Here is a 16744-nt window from a genome sequence, read left to right on the forward strand (position 1 = left end):
ATTTTTAAATTCTATGTTTAAAAAAATCTTAGTTCTAACACCTGTATGGAAGTGAAGCATGGAGTTGGTAAAAGAAGGGTGAAAGTAGACTAATCTCTCAGTGCGGCAAGACCATGTATGGTAGATGTTCCAATGGTGATATAAGGAAAGGGTGCAAGGCTGAGATGAGCACTATCCAGCAAACTAAGGAAGGCGGGTTGGGATGGTTTGGGAAGGATGAGAGTAGACTGGATGCAGTCGGGATGCCATCTCTCAGTGCGGCAAGACCATGTATGGTAGATGTTCCAATGGTGATATAAGGAAAGGGTGCAAGGCTGAGATGAGCACTATCCAGCAAACTAAGGAAGGCGGCTTGGGATGGTTTGGGAAGGATGAGAGTAGACTGGATGCAGTCGGGATGCCATCTCTCAGTGCGGCAAGACCATGTATGGTAGATGTTCCAATGGTGATATAAGGAAAGGGTGCAAGGCTGAGATGAGCACTATCCAGCAAACTAAGGAAGGCGGGTTGGGATGGTTTGGGAAGGATGAGAGTAGACTGGATGCAGTCGGGATGCCATCTCTCAGTGCGGCAAGACCATGTATGGTAGATGTTCCAATGGTGATATAAGGAAAGGGTGCAAGGCTGAGATGAGCACTATCCAGCAAACTAAGGAAGGCGGGTTGGGATGGTTTGGGAAGGATGAGAGTAGACTGGATGCAGTCGGGATGCCATCTCTCAGTGCGGCAAGACCATGTATGGTAGATGTTCCAATGGTGATATAAGGAAAGGGTGCAAGGCTGAGATGAGCACTATCCAGCAAACTAAGGAAGGCGGCTTGGGATGGTTTGTGCGTGTGGAACCAATGAGTGAGGAGAGAACGATAAAAAAGAGGCGAATACAGTTGGAAATAGTAGCAGAAGAACACCGACAAAAACTTGATTGATTAATTGATATTTGGGCGACAATACCACTAGTTGATGACGCGTCCCTACCCTCCGTATGGCTGTGGATAGCGCGCTGCCTCGAGTCACGGAGGGTTGGGGCAGGAAGCAGACATTTCCTAGTATAGGGGTGACCACTTTAAATAATCGCACTCGTCATGTAATCAAAAATATAATAATAATATAATAAAACCCTTATCCGCACCCCAATGGTGCATAGGGCACTGTGTCATATAAACGCAGTGTTATCTTGATCGTTTACACATGAAGGAAGGGTGATCAGCCCTCCGCTTCAGGTACCAGTCCATGGTAATATTGAATAAATATTACAGTGAAAAAATCACTTATATCAAATCAAATCAAAAATATAAATTAAACAAACCCTTCAAACACATTAGAGTGTTTTTTTTGTCCGCCTCCGTTGTGTAATGGTCAGCACGCTCGGCTACCGTTCTGGAGGTCCCGGGTTCGATTCCCAGGGGGGGATCAAATAAATAAAAGTGATTTTTTTTCACTCTAATATTTATTCAATATCACCCTGGACTGGTACCTGAAGCGGAGGGCTGATCACCTTTCCTTCATGTGTTGACGATCAAGATAACAATGTGATTATATAATGCAGTGCTCTATGCATCATTGGGGTGCGGATAAGCGTTTGAATTTGAAGATTTTTTTTAAATCCTTGTTCACAAATCTGGGTTTCTCCACTTGACTTGACTTGGTTTTGACATCATAACATGGATTTCTGAACTAGAATTTGGACACACTCAGATGTGTTAGACAAATGTGCGGCAAAACGTTGTATGATAAATATTTGAATGGTGAAATAAGAAAAAAATGAAAGACTAATACAAGCTTCATCGATAAAAGGAAGATATAAGGAAGGTGTGTTGAGATGGTTTGGGCATGTGAATCTAATGAGTATATTTATATATATATATATATATATATATATATATATATATATATATATATATATATATATATATATATATATATATATATATATATATATATATATATATATATATATATATATATATATATATATATATATATATATATATATTATTATTATTATTATTATTATTACATATATAGTACAGGAAGGTGTGTTGACATGGTTTGGGCATGTGAATCTCATGAGCGAAGAAAGGATACTTCAAACGAATTGAGGTGAATGTGGTTGGCAATAGAAGCAGAGAAAGACCGAGTAAAACTTGGCATGATCAAGCATTTTAAATGTTTGAAAGTGGTGAAGTCAAAGTGGTCATATATATTTATTTATCTAAATAAGCGCCCACGAGGTAGTATTTTACGAAAATGAAGTGTATATTAGTCAACCTAAATTATTATTATTATTATTAAGAAGAAGACATTAGGGTTGGTACCAGCACTCCCTTGCACTGCTAGCTTAGCTTCCGCTGCTGGGCTCCCCATGTCCCTCAGTGTGCATACATACATATATCGCTCACTCCTTTCAAGAACGTCATAAATCAAAAAACTTGATTTTTTAGGAGAACGTTTTAAAAGTTTGAAAATATAATATAATGTATTAAAAATAGATATCAAGCCACTTATTGAACTTTTTACTGTGCAACAGATCTTTTTAGGTAAAACTTGAAGGTTATTTCTGCATTTGAAAAATATTTAGTATATTTAAAAAAAAATAATTAAACAGTACATTTTCTTCAAAATACAAAAACAACACTTTCTGCCCTGTAGCGGGTAACTATTAAGTTAAAAATATGCCATTTTTGCTGGGATGTAGTACATTTTCTGGACATTGACGATTTTTGATTTATGACGTTCTTGAAAGGAGTGAGCGATATGTATATAGTCCTGAAATTGACATAACAGGGATGCATTCTTGGCTGCTTTTACGTTATGTATATGTGTATAATGGTTTAGAGGTGTGCATAGTATGTAGCTAGTATTGCGGAAACACCCGCTGCCCGCGGTACATCCGCCACAACCCTCATTCATTCATTTAGGTGATACAGGGTGATCCCAAACAATACGGGAAGTTTTTTTTAATTTTTAAAAAGAGCCATATTTGTGTTTTTCTTATTTACGCAAATATTTCAATTTCATTGTTGGGTAATATATCCGAAATAAAACAAGGTTTTTGTTGGATTGAATTCTACATTTATTTATGTATATCTTAATACGTGACGCGTTTCCTCTTCTTAGGACATTATTTTTTAATAAAGTGTTTGATAATGTCCTAAGAAGACGATATGCGTCACGTATTAAGATATATATATATATATATATATATATATATATATATATATATATATATATATATATATATATATATATATAACCCTTATCCGCACCCAAATGGTGCATAGGGCACTGTGTCATATAAACGCAGTGTTATCTTGATCATTTATACATGAAGGAAAGGTGATCAGCCCTCCGCTTCAGGTACCAGTCCATGGTAATTTTGAATAAATATTGCAGTGAAAAAATCACTAATAATTATTTTGCCCCCCTTGGGAATTGAACCCGCGACCTCCAGAACGGTAGCCGAGCGTGCTGACCATTACACTACGGAAGCGGACATGAGAACAGTACTAACGAAAAATAAATATAATAATATATGAAAAAAAGAGAGAATAAATCACCTGGTTACCTTTAAAAAGAGACTTATATAAAATATGCTTATCTTTATTATTTTCTGGGCATTCCGAAAACATGCACAACTGAAAAATCAAGGTTTTTTTATATATGACGTTGTTGAAAGGAGTGAGCGATATGTGACTAATGAATGTTATATGTTTAAATAAATAAACAAATAAAGAACATTACGTCTCACCAATAGATGTCTCTAGTGAAGTTCTAGTGATTCAAGAACAAGGTTTCTAAATTGGTTCATGTATAAAGAACTTCCAAGAATTTGAGTAGTGTGGTTGTCAGTAATGGGTAGAATTGGTGAATGTTACACGTGTGTAAAGTGATCACTTAAACCAGCCGATGACGGTCGTCAGCCCCGTAAATGCCCAGACTTCCATATTCTTCTTCATCTTTAATGAGATGTTAAAAATAATATGAAAATAACTCCTGTAATTGGAGATAATCCAGATTTTGTGAACAAGTATTTGGACACACTCAAAATGTTGTAAATAAAGACAGATTGGTGGGGCGTTCCCTTCCCTCTGCCTACCCCTGCGGAAAGCGGCGTGATGGTAAATTAGTATGAATGTTTTATTTTTAAGAGGAAGGTGTAGTAAGTTCCCTGTCGCCCTGTAGCTGTGAGCGAGCAGATGTTCAACGCGTGAGCGACCCAACGTCGAATTTTCGTTCATTTCCGATCGGGTGACTGTCGCGAGCGATCGCCTCTTCCGCTTGTCTTGTCGAAAACATGTCCAAGCTGTAAATTCGACATAAAAAACTTTTTGACAACAAATTTACTTAGTCAATTGCATACTTAAGTTATATATATATACATAAAATAAACGCGAAATTTTATATTAAAATTACCGTACGAATTTTGAATACGTACCTGTTTATATATATATTTTAATTTTAAAGCAAATATTTCAATTTAAAACCATTTCCACAGTCCGAGACGGGTCTATATTAAAATCAGGAAACAAATTGTGTCAGGGAGAACTCCCCTGAAGTGCATTTGACTGTTTAAATAATGTTTTTCGTGTAAAAATGTGATGTTATAAATAAAATAGGAATATTGAATTGACTGAGAAGTTTTGGTAAGTTCTATTTATGTATATATTAAAAAAAAACTTACAAACCATGACGGTGCTTCTCCGCAGGGGTAGGCAGAGAGGATAGAACGCCGCACTAATCTGTACTATCAAACAATATATATATATATATATATATATATATATATATATATATATATATATATATATATATATATATATATATATATATATATATATATATATATAAATATATATATATATATATATATATATATATATATATATATATATATATATATATATATATATATATATATGTATATATATTTATATGTATATATATATATATATATATATATATATATATATATATATATATATTTATATATATATATATATATATATATATATAATGTAGGATTGAGAAAAGCTTTTTAGAACTTATATGTAATGTTTACAACATTTTTGAGTGTGTCCAAATACTAGTTCACAAATCTGGATTATATGAAGAAGAATATGGAAGTGGGTGGCATTTCTCACATGTTGTAACACATTATAAACTTATAAATTATCTGGTCACATTATAAACTTAAATAATAAAAATGAAAATGAAGTTTTTTAGCGTTTCTCATGTGTGTGATTATAATCCAGGATTCGGACCTCACATACTAATAAAAGAGCTTCAGCTCAATAAAAAGCTTCTTTCATCTCACCAATAGATGTCTCTATTGAAATTCTACTGATTCAAGAAGTGTTTCGAAATTGGTTTATGTATAAATGGAACTTTCAAGAATTTGAGTAGTGTGATTTGTCAATAATGGGTAGAATTGGTGAATATTACACGTGGGTAAAGTGATCACCTCAACCAGCCTATGACGGTCGTCAGCCCCGTAAATGCCCAGACTTCCATATTCTTCTTCACCTTTGATTAGATGTCAAAAAAAATTATTATATATACTGTGTCATGAGATTGGTATATGTAGGAGTTTCGAAAATTTGACTAGTGTGGTAGTCAATAATGGGTAGAATGGGAGTTGAATCTATACTCCAGCGGGCTAGGCAGACGCTCTAACCACTAGACCACGCTGCAGACAAATTGCAGGAACTATTATTTAAAAAAATAATGGAAGAACTGTGAATGACGCGCCGGATGTGGCGGCCATGTTGGGCCGGAAGCGGTAATACAATTTTTGATTTCCGAACGACCATTCTAACATTGCAATGAAAGGACCATCATTTCCGGGACTTTATGCCGCTTTTAAATAAACAACAAAATTCTAACGGATTTATTTTGACACGTTTCAAAAGCGGCCACATCCCCACAAAAGGGTGAAATAGTATATAAATGACGGACACCGGATTTACTATACTTCTTATATTAAGTCAGCCTCCGCTCAGCTACCGTTCTGGAGGTCCCGGGTTCGATTCCCAAGGGGGGTAAAATAAATATAAGTGATTTTTTCACTGTCATATTTATTTAACATTACCCTGGACTGGTACCTGAAGCGGAGGGCTGATCACCTTTCCTTCATGTGTAAACGGTCAAGATAACACTGCGTTTATATGACGCAGTGCCCTATGCACCACTGGGGTGCGGATAAGGGTTTTTATTATTATCTTATATTAATAATAATAATTTACAACATTTTGAGTGTGTCCAAACACTTGTTCACAAATCTGGAACTCAAATTAGGAGTTATTTTTAATGTTATTAGATTTGTGAACAAGTATTTGGACACACTTAAAATGTTGTAAAGGAATTAACTCAGAGGTTCCCAAACTTTTTTGTCTCGTAGACCCCTTGCCAAGTTTTTCGATTTTTGGTAGATCCTCCTTACCTGATATTGTTTTTCAGCAAATTCACTATCTCCTAATGTATTTTTGAAAGTCGATATATGAAGTGCACATTGAAAGATTGAAATTTATAACGTGTATGATAATTTATAAAGAAAATTCAAAAAATATACACATCGCTCACTCCTTTCAAGAACGTCATAAATCAAAATTCGTCAATTTTTTAGTTGTGTTTGTTAACGAAATGACCAGAAAATGTACTATATCCCAGAAAAAGAAGCATATTTTTAACTTAATATTTACCCGCTACAGGGCAAAAAGATTTGTTTTTGCATTTTGAAGAAAAGGTATTGTTTAATTATTTTCTTAAATATACTAAACATTTTTCAAATGGAGAAAAAATCTTCAGGTTTTACCTAAAAAGATCTGTTGTACAGTAAAAGGTTCAATAAGTTGCTTGATATTTATTTTTAATACATTATATTATATTCTTAAACTTTAAAAACGATCTCCTGAAAAATCAAGTTTTTTGATTTATGACGTTCTTGAAAGGAGTGAGCGACATGTTAGGATAGCAAATTAAAATTAAAATTACTCTGTTAAATTAAATAAATAAGTAAAAAATAAATGCTTTTAGTCATAGGAATAAACTTGGTGTCGTTAACCTCTATTTCTTTTTCATGGACCCCCAATTTTTTTTCGCTGACATATACCCCTTCTAAGTCGTCGTAGACCCCTGGGGATCGATATAGACCACTTTGGGAATCACTGAATTAACTGGTCAAATTATAAGAAAAAAACAAAAAAATAATTTCTAGCGTTTCTCGTGTATATCATATACAGTATGTGTAATTTACTCATACTTATAAATCAGTTTACAATAGGCTAAATATTATATATTTAAAAAGCTGTGCATTCCAGACGGGTAAGCCGATGTTTTCTAGGGATTAAAAGATGAAAAAGATATTGAAAGGAGAGTGATTGCTTATATCAGCATTGGAACATTTACCATACATGGTTTTGCCGCACTGAGAGATCGTATTTCAACTGTATTCAGTCTGAAATAAAAAAAAAATTGAAAACATTTTTCTAGCGTTTCTCATGTATGTGATTATTATCCAGGATTCGGACCTCACATACTAATGAAAGAATTTCTGCTAAAAAAACTTCTTTCATTTCACCATAGATGTCTCTAGTGAAATTTTAGTCAATTCAAGCAAAATGTTTCGAATTTAAAACGATTACTGTGACTGTCAGCTTAAATTTCCCTGTTAGGCTTTTATTTGCTATAACTGATTCCAGCGCACCATTAAACTCTGTTCCCAGCATTCACTCTCCTTTCCATCCTTTGAAAACATACTTACCAGATATAGAAAATCAAATTAATACAACATATGGTGCCCTACACACCATTTTGGTCAAATGACAATAAAAATGACATATCGCTCACTCCTTTCAACAGTGCATATATAAAAAAAACTTGATTTTTCAGGAGATCGTTTTTTAAGTTTAAAAATATAATAAAATGTATTAAAAATAAATATCAAGCCACTTATTGAACTTTTTACTGTGCAACAGATCTTTTTAGGTAAAACCTGAATGTTTTTTCTCCATTTGAAAAATATTTAGTATATTTAAAAAATAATTAAACAATACCTTTTCTTCAAAATGTAAAAGCAACACTTTCTGCCCTGTAGCGGGTTAATATTAAGTTAAAAACATGCCGCTTTTGCTGGGATATAGTACATTTACTGGGCATTCCGAAAACACGCACAACTGAAAATTGGCGATTTTTGATAGATGACGTTGTTGAAAGGAGTGAGCGATATGTCACATGTGCTGTCCATAATACTTGAGCTAAATGGACTACAGGAAATCACAAAATGATTGAAAGGATTGTCATACCATACAAGGCTCCAGGCTAATGGCTTCCTTTCATTAATAACTATTTATTTTGCACTGAGTACCTAATTGACCAGATCATCTGTGTATCGTGAGGATGCGCTGTTATCTTGATCGTTAGTTGCACGAAGGAAAGGTAATCAGTCCAGGCAGGGTAACATAAAAACGGGATAATCGAGAACCCGCAACATAAGTTACTTTACAATATTTTGAGTGTGTCCAAATACTTGCTTACAAATCTGGATTAATTTACTTTTTATTTTTTAATTTTAGTTTTATTTATTCCAAAATTGTACAGCTTTACATTAAAAAAAAAATAAACAATAGTTACATTTACAATAATAAACATTACATTACATTAACAAAAATAGTTACATTAATAAAAATAAAGCCAATTAAACAATTCCACACTTCGCTCACTCCTTTCAAGAACATCATAAATAAAAAATCGTTAATTTTCAGTTGTGCATGTTTTCGGAATGCCCAGAAAATGTACTATATCCCAGCAAAAGAAGCATATTTTTAACTTAATATTTACCCGCTACAGGACAGAAAGTGTTGTTTTTGCATTTTGAAGAAAAGGTATTTTTTAACTATTTTTTAAAATGAACTTAACATTTTTCAAATGGGGAAAAAACCTTCAGTTTTTACTTAAAAAGATCTGTTGCACAGTCAAAAGTCCAATAAGCGGCTTGATATTTATTTTTAATACGTTGTATTATATTTTTAATGTTTAAAAACGTTCTCCAGAAAAATCAAGTTTTTTGATTTATGACGTTCTTGAAAGGAGTGAGCGATTCATGATCTCCATTTATTATCTCCAATTAGGAGTTTTTTTTGTTTAACATCTCAACATAGATGAAGAAGAATATAACATAAGAAAATCTCGACTACTCGAGTACGTGAATATAATCCAGGATTTGGAACTCACATACAAATGAAAGTGTTTTTTCTTATACCTATACAAGGTACCAGTCCAGGAAAAATATTAAATAAATATTAGAGTGAAAAAATCACTCATATTTATTTGACCCCCCCTGGGAATCTAACCCGTGCCTTCTAGAACGGTAGTCGAGCGTGCTAACCACCACAAACAGAGTCTTTATACAGTCATTTAAACCCTAGTGGTGCATAGGGCACTGCATCATATAAACGCAGTGTTATCTTGATCGTTAACACATAAAGAAAAGGTGATCAGCCCTCCGCTTCAGGTACCAGTCCAGGGTAATATTGAATAAATATGAGAGTGAAAAAACCACTTATATTTATTTGACCCCCCCTGGGAATCGAACCCGGGACCTCCAGTACGGTAGCCGAGCGTGCTGACCATACACTACGGAGGCGGACAAAATACAAAATACAGTATACAATATAAATCTATTTTTTTTTTTTACTTTCAGAACGATTTTACCACGAAATATTTAAAAATAGCCTTTGATACTAAGTATGTTCATATAAGAATACATACTTAACTAAAAAAATCGATTAAAATCCCAAATATCGACGAAACACACCTCATCCAATGACAACAGTGGCCCTCGTGGCGGGCTGATCTACGGGACACTGCGCGGCAGCTGTCAGGCGACACCTGTCAGTGTGACAGCTGTCAGGGTGACAGCCGGGCACGATGGACGGCGGGCTGGCGGTCGGCTGCGGCGGCGAGAGGGGGCCAATCAGCGCGCACCACTGGAAGGGGACGCACATAGGCGAGGCAGCGAGAGAGACATATCCAGAAGCACTGCCGACAGGTACGACTTATATTGACATCTAGCGACTATTTTTTAAACGAATTTTTACTCCGAATTACATGAAATTATTGTAATTTTAAACATAAAGAGTAAATGCACTCACAAGCAGGTGTAAGCCTAAAAAAAATTAGATGGAAAAGATTAGGAAGAGTTCTTGCGGTGGTATGGACATGTGGAGCGAATGGATAACGAGAGAATGACCAAGAAAATATACGTGGCAAATGTGAGAGGGAAAACAGAACGAGGACGACCGAAAAACTTGGCACGATCAGATCAATCAGAACCTAAAATCTGGTGGTGTCAAAAGTCTGCGTAAATCGGAGGGCATGTATGACTAGATGTATGGATGTGAAGGAGGCGAGGAGCGTATGTCAGGACAGATGAGTGTGGCGTTCCATCCTCTCTGCCTACCCCTGCGGGGAAACGGCGTGATGGTAGTAGTAGTAGTAGTACTTACATTACTTTACCCCTAGGAATACCACATGCTTAACTTATCATTAGTCCGCCTCCGTAGTGTAATGGTCAGCACGCTCGGCTACCGTTCTGGAGGTCCCAGGTTCGATTCCCAAGGGGGGTTAAATAAATATTAGTGATTTTTTCACTGCAATATTTATTCAATATTACCCTGGACTGGTACCTGCAGCGGAGGGCTGATCACCTTTCCTTCATGTGTAAACGATTAAGATGACACTGCGTTTATATGACGCAGTGCCCTATGCACCATATGGGTGCGGATAAGGGCTTTATTATTATTAATTTATCATTACATTTAACTAACTTAACTAACTAAGATGCATGAACGTGGAAGAGGCGAAGAATGTTTGCAAGGACAGAGTGGTGTGGCGCTCTATTCTCTCTGCCTACCCCTGCAGGGAAGCGGCGTGATGGTAAGAAGAAGAAGAAGAAGAACTTAGGATTAAGTGGCGTCTGTGGGCGGCTGGTGTGGGCGGCTCGAGTGTGTTGTTGATGTGATAGTATAGTGGAAGTCTGTGTTTGTATACTGGAATGCTACATGCTCTCTCTCATCTCGCAGACCCTCGCGACTGGACGCGCGCCGACGTGGGCGCCTGGCTGCGCGTCACGGGGGGCCCGCCACGGCCTCCCGCAGCCGCTGGCGGAGCGCTTCCCCATGAACGGCAAGGGGCTGTGCCTCATGACGCCCGACATGTTCCTGCGCCGCGTGCCCCTCGGCGGCAAGCTGCTCTACAGGGACTTCCGCATCCGGCTGGCCGAGGCCATGCACCTCGCCCGCTAACTGAGCGATACAATCGCTCCTTTCAAGAACGTCACAAATCAAAATACTAATACGTTTTTAAGGTTTAACAAATATAATACAATGTATTAAAAATACAACATTTTGAGTGTGTCCAAATACTTGTTCACAAAATCTGGAGATAATCCAGATTTTGTGAACAAGTATTTTGACACACTCAAAATGTTGTAAGTAAATTATCTGGTCAAATTATAAGCTTAATAATAAAAATGAAAATGGTATTTTCTGGCGTTTCTCATGTGTGTGATTATAATCCAGGATTCGGACCTCACATACTAATATAAGAGTTTCTGCTTAGTAAAAAGCTTCTTTACATCTCACCAATAGATGTCTCTAGTGAAGTTCTAGTGATTCAAGAACAAGGTTTCTTAATTGGTTCATATATATAGAACTTCCAAGAATTTGAGCAGTGTGGTTGTCAATAATGGGTAGAATTAGTGAATGTGACACGTGTGTAAAGTGATCACTTAAACCAGCCTATGACGGTCATCAGCCCCGTAAATGCCCAGACATCCATATCCTTCTACATCTCTGATGAGATGTATAAAAATAATATTAAAAATAAATATCAAGCCACTTTTGGAACTTTTACTGTGAACAGATCTTTTTAGGTACAATCTGAAGGTTTTTTCTCCATTTGAAAAATATTTAGTATATTTAAAAACATAATTAAGCAATACCTTTTCTTCAAAATGCAAAAAACACTTTCAGCCCTGTAGGGGTAAATATTAAGTTAAAAATATGCCGCTTTTGCTGGGATATAGTACATGTTCTGGGCATTCCGAAAACACGCACAACTGAAAATTGTCGATTTTTGAAATATAACGTTCTTGAAAGGAGTGAGCGAATAGGGCTAGCTCTTGTGACTAGAGAAAAGTATGTGAAAATAACTGCTAAGTAGAGAAAAACCAGTATTTGGACACGCTCAAAATGTTGTGAATAACTGGTCAAATTATAAGCTGTATAAATAGTGTTTATTTTGTAACAATCGGCGAGTATGTATGAGGAGATGCATGAACGTGGAAGAGGCGAAGAATGTTTGCATACATACGTATATATATATATATATATATATATATATATATATATATATATATATATATATATATATATATATATATATATATATATATATATATATATATATATATATATATATATATATATATAATAATATAAAACCTTATCCGCACCCCAATGATGCATAGGGCACTGCGTCATATAAACGCAGTGTTATCTTGATCGTTTACACATGAAGGAAAGGTGATCAGTCCTCCGCTTCAGGTACCAATCCAGGGTAATAATATTGAATAAATATTACAGTGAAAAAATCACTTATATTTATTTTACCCCCCTTGGGAATCGAACCCGGGACCTCCAGAACGGTAGCCGAGAGTGCTGACCATTACACTACGGAGGCGGACAAAATATATATATATATATATATAATATATATATATATATATATATATATATATATATATATATATATATATATATATATATATATATATATATATATATATATATATATATATATATATATATATATATATATATATATATATATATATATATATATATATAAATAATACAGGAGAAAGTGACCAAATGCATTTTTTTTTACAAAAACGTGATCATTGACTATTTGATATCTTACTAGCTTAATATTGCCCTGAAAAATCCCTAATTAAATTAAAATAAAAATGACTAACTGCATTGATGTTTATTTTGTTGCCAAGCAAAAGTGACTTAAATGACCCTCCTGAACATATTACGTTTTGTTAGTTGGTCACTTTCTCCTGTACGACTACGATATATACATATTCCTTCTCATTCTTCTTCCTCTTATTTTTTAAAATATGAACCTCATTTTGTAAGCAAGAATCAGTATTCTTACAATAAAAAAAAACATGCTTTTAGTGGGTTTGGATGGAACGGTCTGCTGTATCTATTAGTGACTTGTAGAGTTCAATTTTTGATGTTCAAATGACTGAGAAAAGACGTGTATGTTACCTTATAACAGTGTCATAGCTGTCTAGTCAATGTTACAATAAATAATAAATGATTTTTACCATAATATGTTTTCATTAATTTTTCCCTATTCATCTTTTACTGCCGTTTGAACGGCAAATGTAGTAATGGAAAAAGGAGCAGAGGAAGACCGGGAAAAACTTGACACATACAGGTGTGCCAAAATTATTTTAAAGTGGTCAGGTTAAGAGTCGAAATAATCGGCGGGTATGTGTGAGAAGATACTTAAATGTGGAAGAGACGAAGATTGTGTGCAAAGACGGATTGGTGTGACGCTCTATTCTCTCTGCCTACCCCAAGCAAGTTGATATGAGTAACACGAGTTTAGCAACTTAGCAAGTTGACACGAGTTACACGAGTTTGGCAACTTAGCAAGTTGACACGAGTTACACGAGTTTGGCAACTTAGCAAGTTGACACGAGTTACACGAGTTTGGCAACTTAGCAAGTTGACACGAGTTACACGAGTTTGGCAACTTAGCAAGTTGACACGAGTTACACGAGTTTGGCAACTTAGCAAGTTGACACGAGTTACACGAGTTTGGCAACTTAGCAAGTTGACACGAGTTACACGAGTTTGGCAACTTAGCAAGTTGACACGAGTTACACGAGTTTGGCAACTTAGCGAGTTGACACGAGTTACACGAGTTTGGCAACTTAGCGAGTTGACACGAGTTACACGAGTTTGGCAACTTAGCAAGTTGACACGAGTTACACGAGTTTGGCAACTTAGCAAGTTGACACGAGTTACACGAGTTTGGCAACTTAGCAAGTTGACACGAGTTACACGAGTTTGGCAACTTAGCAAGTTGACACGAGTTACACGAGTTTGGCAACTTAGCAAGTTGACACGAGTTACACGAGTTTGGCAACTTAGCAAGTTGACACGAGTTACACGAGTTTGGCAACTTAGCAAGTTGACACGAGTTACACGAGTTTGGCAACTTAGCAAGTTGACACGAGTTACACGAGTTTGGCAACTTAGCGAGTTGACACGAGTTACACGAGTTTGGCAACTTAGCAAGTTGACACGAGTTACACGAGTTTGGCAACTTAGCGAGTTGACACGAGTTACACGAGTTTGGCAACTTAGCGAGTTGACACGAGTTACACGAGTTTGGCAACTTAGCAAGTTGACACGAGTTACACGAGTTTGGCAACTTAGCAAGTTGACACGAGTTACACGAGTTTGGCAACTTAGCAAGTTGACACGAGTTACACGAGTTTAGCAACTTAGCAAGTTGACATGAGTTACACGAGTTTGGCAACTTAGCAAGTTGACACGAGTTACACGAGTTTAGCAACTTAGCAAGTTGACATGAGTTACACGAGTTTGGCAACTTGGCATAACGACATTTGCAAGAGTATTTTTCATTTTAACCCATGTGTGTTGAGATGGTTTGGACATGTAGAACGAATGAGTGAGGAAAGAACGGTAAAACAAATTTATTAGACGAATGTAAGTGGAAAAAAGAGCAGAGGAAGACCGAAAAAAACATGGCACGATCAGGTATGCCAAATACTTGAAAGTGGTCAGGTTAGGAGTCGTAACAATCGGCGGGTATGTATGAGGAGATGCATGAACGTGGAAGAGGCGAAGAATGTTTGCAAAGACAGAGTGGTGTGGCATTCTATTCTCTTGCCTACCCCTGCGGGGAAGCGGCGTGATGGTTAGTTAGTTAGTTATTTTTCATTTTACATTTTATTCCTAATTAACGAATTTTGGCAGATTATGTTGATCATGGACGTTAATAATTAAAATCTTCTACCGATTGCCACCATTGACAATTTTTTTTAGCATAACGCAGTTTGCAAGTGAACTGCTCGTATGTTACGCGATTCGAGCGACAGTATCACTGTGACGTCACGACCTCGTGACGTCACCGAATACCGATACACCCCGTTGGTTGCAAGAAAGGTTTGGGGCGAATCTCAAGCGAAGGACAAATCCGAGGCTGACGCGATGACTTCGTGAACGAAGTTTAACCAATGATGCTGGCGACAAAACAAAGTGTATTTTTCTTTATCTTTTGACCCTATCACTCATTTACTGATTTATTTATATTTTTTATTTTATGTACGTAAAAATGTTCATCAAATATTACATATAAAAGCAACTACTACTACTACTACTATCACATCGTTTCCTCGCAGAGGTAGGCAGAATGGATGGAACGCCACACTCTTCTGTCCTGACATACACTCCTTGCCTCCTTCACATCCATACATATAGTCATACATGCCCTACAATTACGCGGACTTTAGACCCCACCAGATTTTAGGTTCTGATTGATCTGATCGTGTCAAGTCTATTTCAGCCGTCCTCGTTCTGTTTTCCCGCTCACTTATTTATTTTCTTAGTCATTCTCTCGTTGTCCATTAGCTCCACATGTCCATACCACCTTAAAGAACTCTTCCTAATCTTTATAATTATTCCTTATTCAGCCTTACATTCCTTTATAACTAAAAAACATCGTTTTTAAAACCAACATAAGTTATTTTCAGTATTATTGACTACCACACTACTCAAATTCTTGGAAGTTCTATATATATGAACCAATTTAGAAACCTTGTTCTTGAATCACTAGAACTTCACTAGAGATAATGGGTAGAATTGGTGAATGTTACACGTGTGTAAAGTGATCACTTAAACCAGCCTATAACGGTCGTCAGCCCCGTAAATGCCCAGACTTCCAAATTCTTCTTCATCTTTGATGAGATGTCAAAAAATAATAAGGGTAGTGTTGTTTGCATGCTGTGGTAGTGATTGTCCTGACGAAGAGACGGGTACGTTTCCAAACCGGTAAACATAAAAATCTCGGCGAATGGTTGTACCTATACTAATATAACTAACATTTTTGTAAAAAAAAAAATGAGCGAAAATCTGTGTTTGATTTAACAATTAATGCATTAATTAAAAAAAACAGGTCTCTACATTAAAAGTATTAACCCGTAAGCTGCGGATCGCATCTATTGTCGTTTTTTTATAGAAGTACCGTTGACTGCGGATCGCATGCATAGTCGTTTTTCAACTTAACGTACTTATATCAACACCTATGGATAATATTTTGCACTTAAATTTGGTTCGAGGCATGGATAAATTAGTTCTCTTTGATTTATTGCCATAAAATATCAAAATTATTTTAATTTAATGTCAACTTTATCGTGAATACTTCCGGTCGGCTCGTGCTCCGCAGATACGACAGCCGCGTCTTCTATACAGTCGCCATACTTTAGGCCGCGAGTCTGTAAATGTTAATATTTTTGTGTAAATACACCATAAAAACATAATAAGTAAAGTGCATTGTGTACTGTGAACATCTATGATGGATACCCGAAAGTTTCACTACAAAAAATAGGCAAAAATATGTTTTTTTTTGTCAAAAATATTGTA

The 16744-nt window shown here is 35.9% G+C and overlaps 1 protein-coding gene across 1 annotated transcript; it reads left to right on the forward strand.

Moving 5' to 3' along the window:
• Positions 1-9923: 9923 nt before the first annotated feature.
• edl (ETS-domain lacking) lies at positions 9924-12375 on the forward strand. Its single transcript, XM_088272657.1, is given in 3 exon segments — positions 9924-10044; positions 11078-11124; positions 11126-12375. Coding segments are annotated over 3 exon segments (342 nt in total). The 3' UTR covers positions 11300-12375.
• The last annotated feature ends 4369 nt before the right edge of the window (positions 12376-16744 follow it).

The sequence above is a fragment of the Brachycentrus maculatus genome, unplaced genomic scaffold (genome assembly GCF_059751285.1).
Source record: "Brachycentrus maculatus isolate JH-2025_06_01 unplaced genomic scaffold, ASM5975128v1 h1tg000513l, whole genome shotgun sequence".
NCBI classification, from domain to species: Eukaryota; Metazoa; Arthropoda; class Insecta; order Trichoptera; family Brachycentridae; genus Brachycentrus; species Brachycentrus maculatus.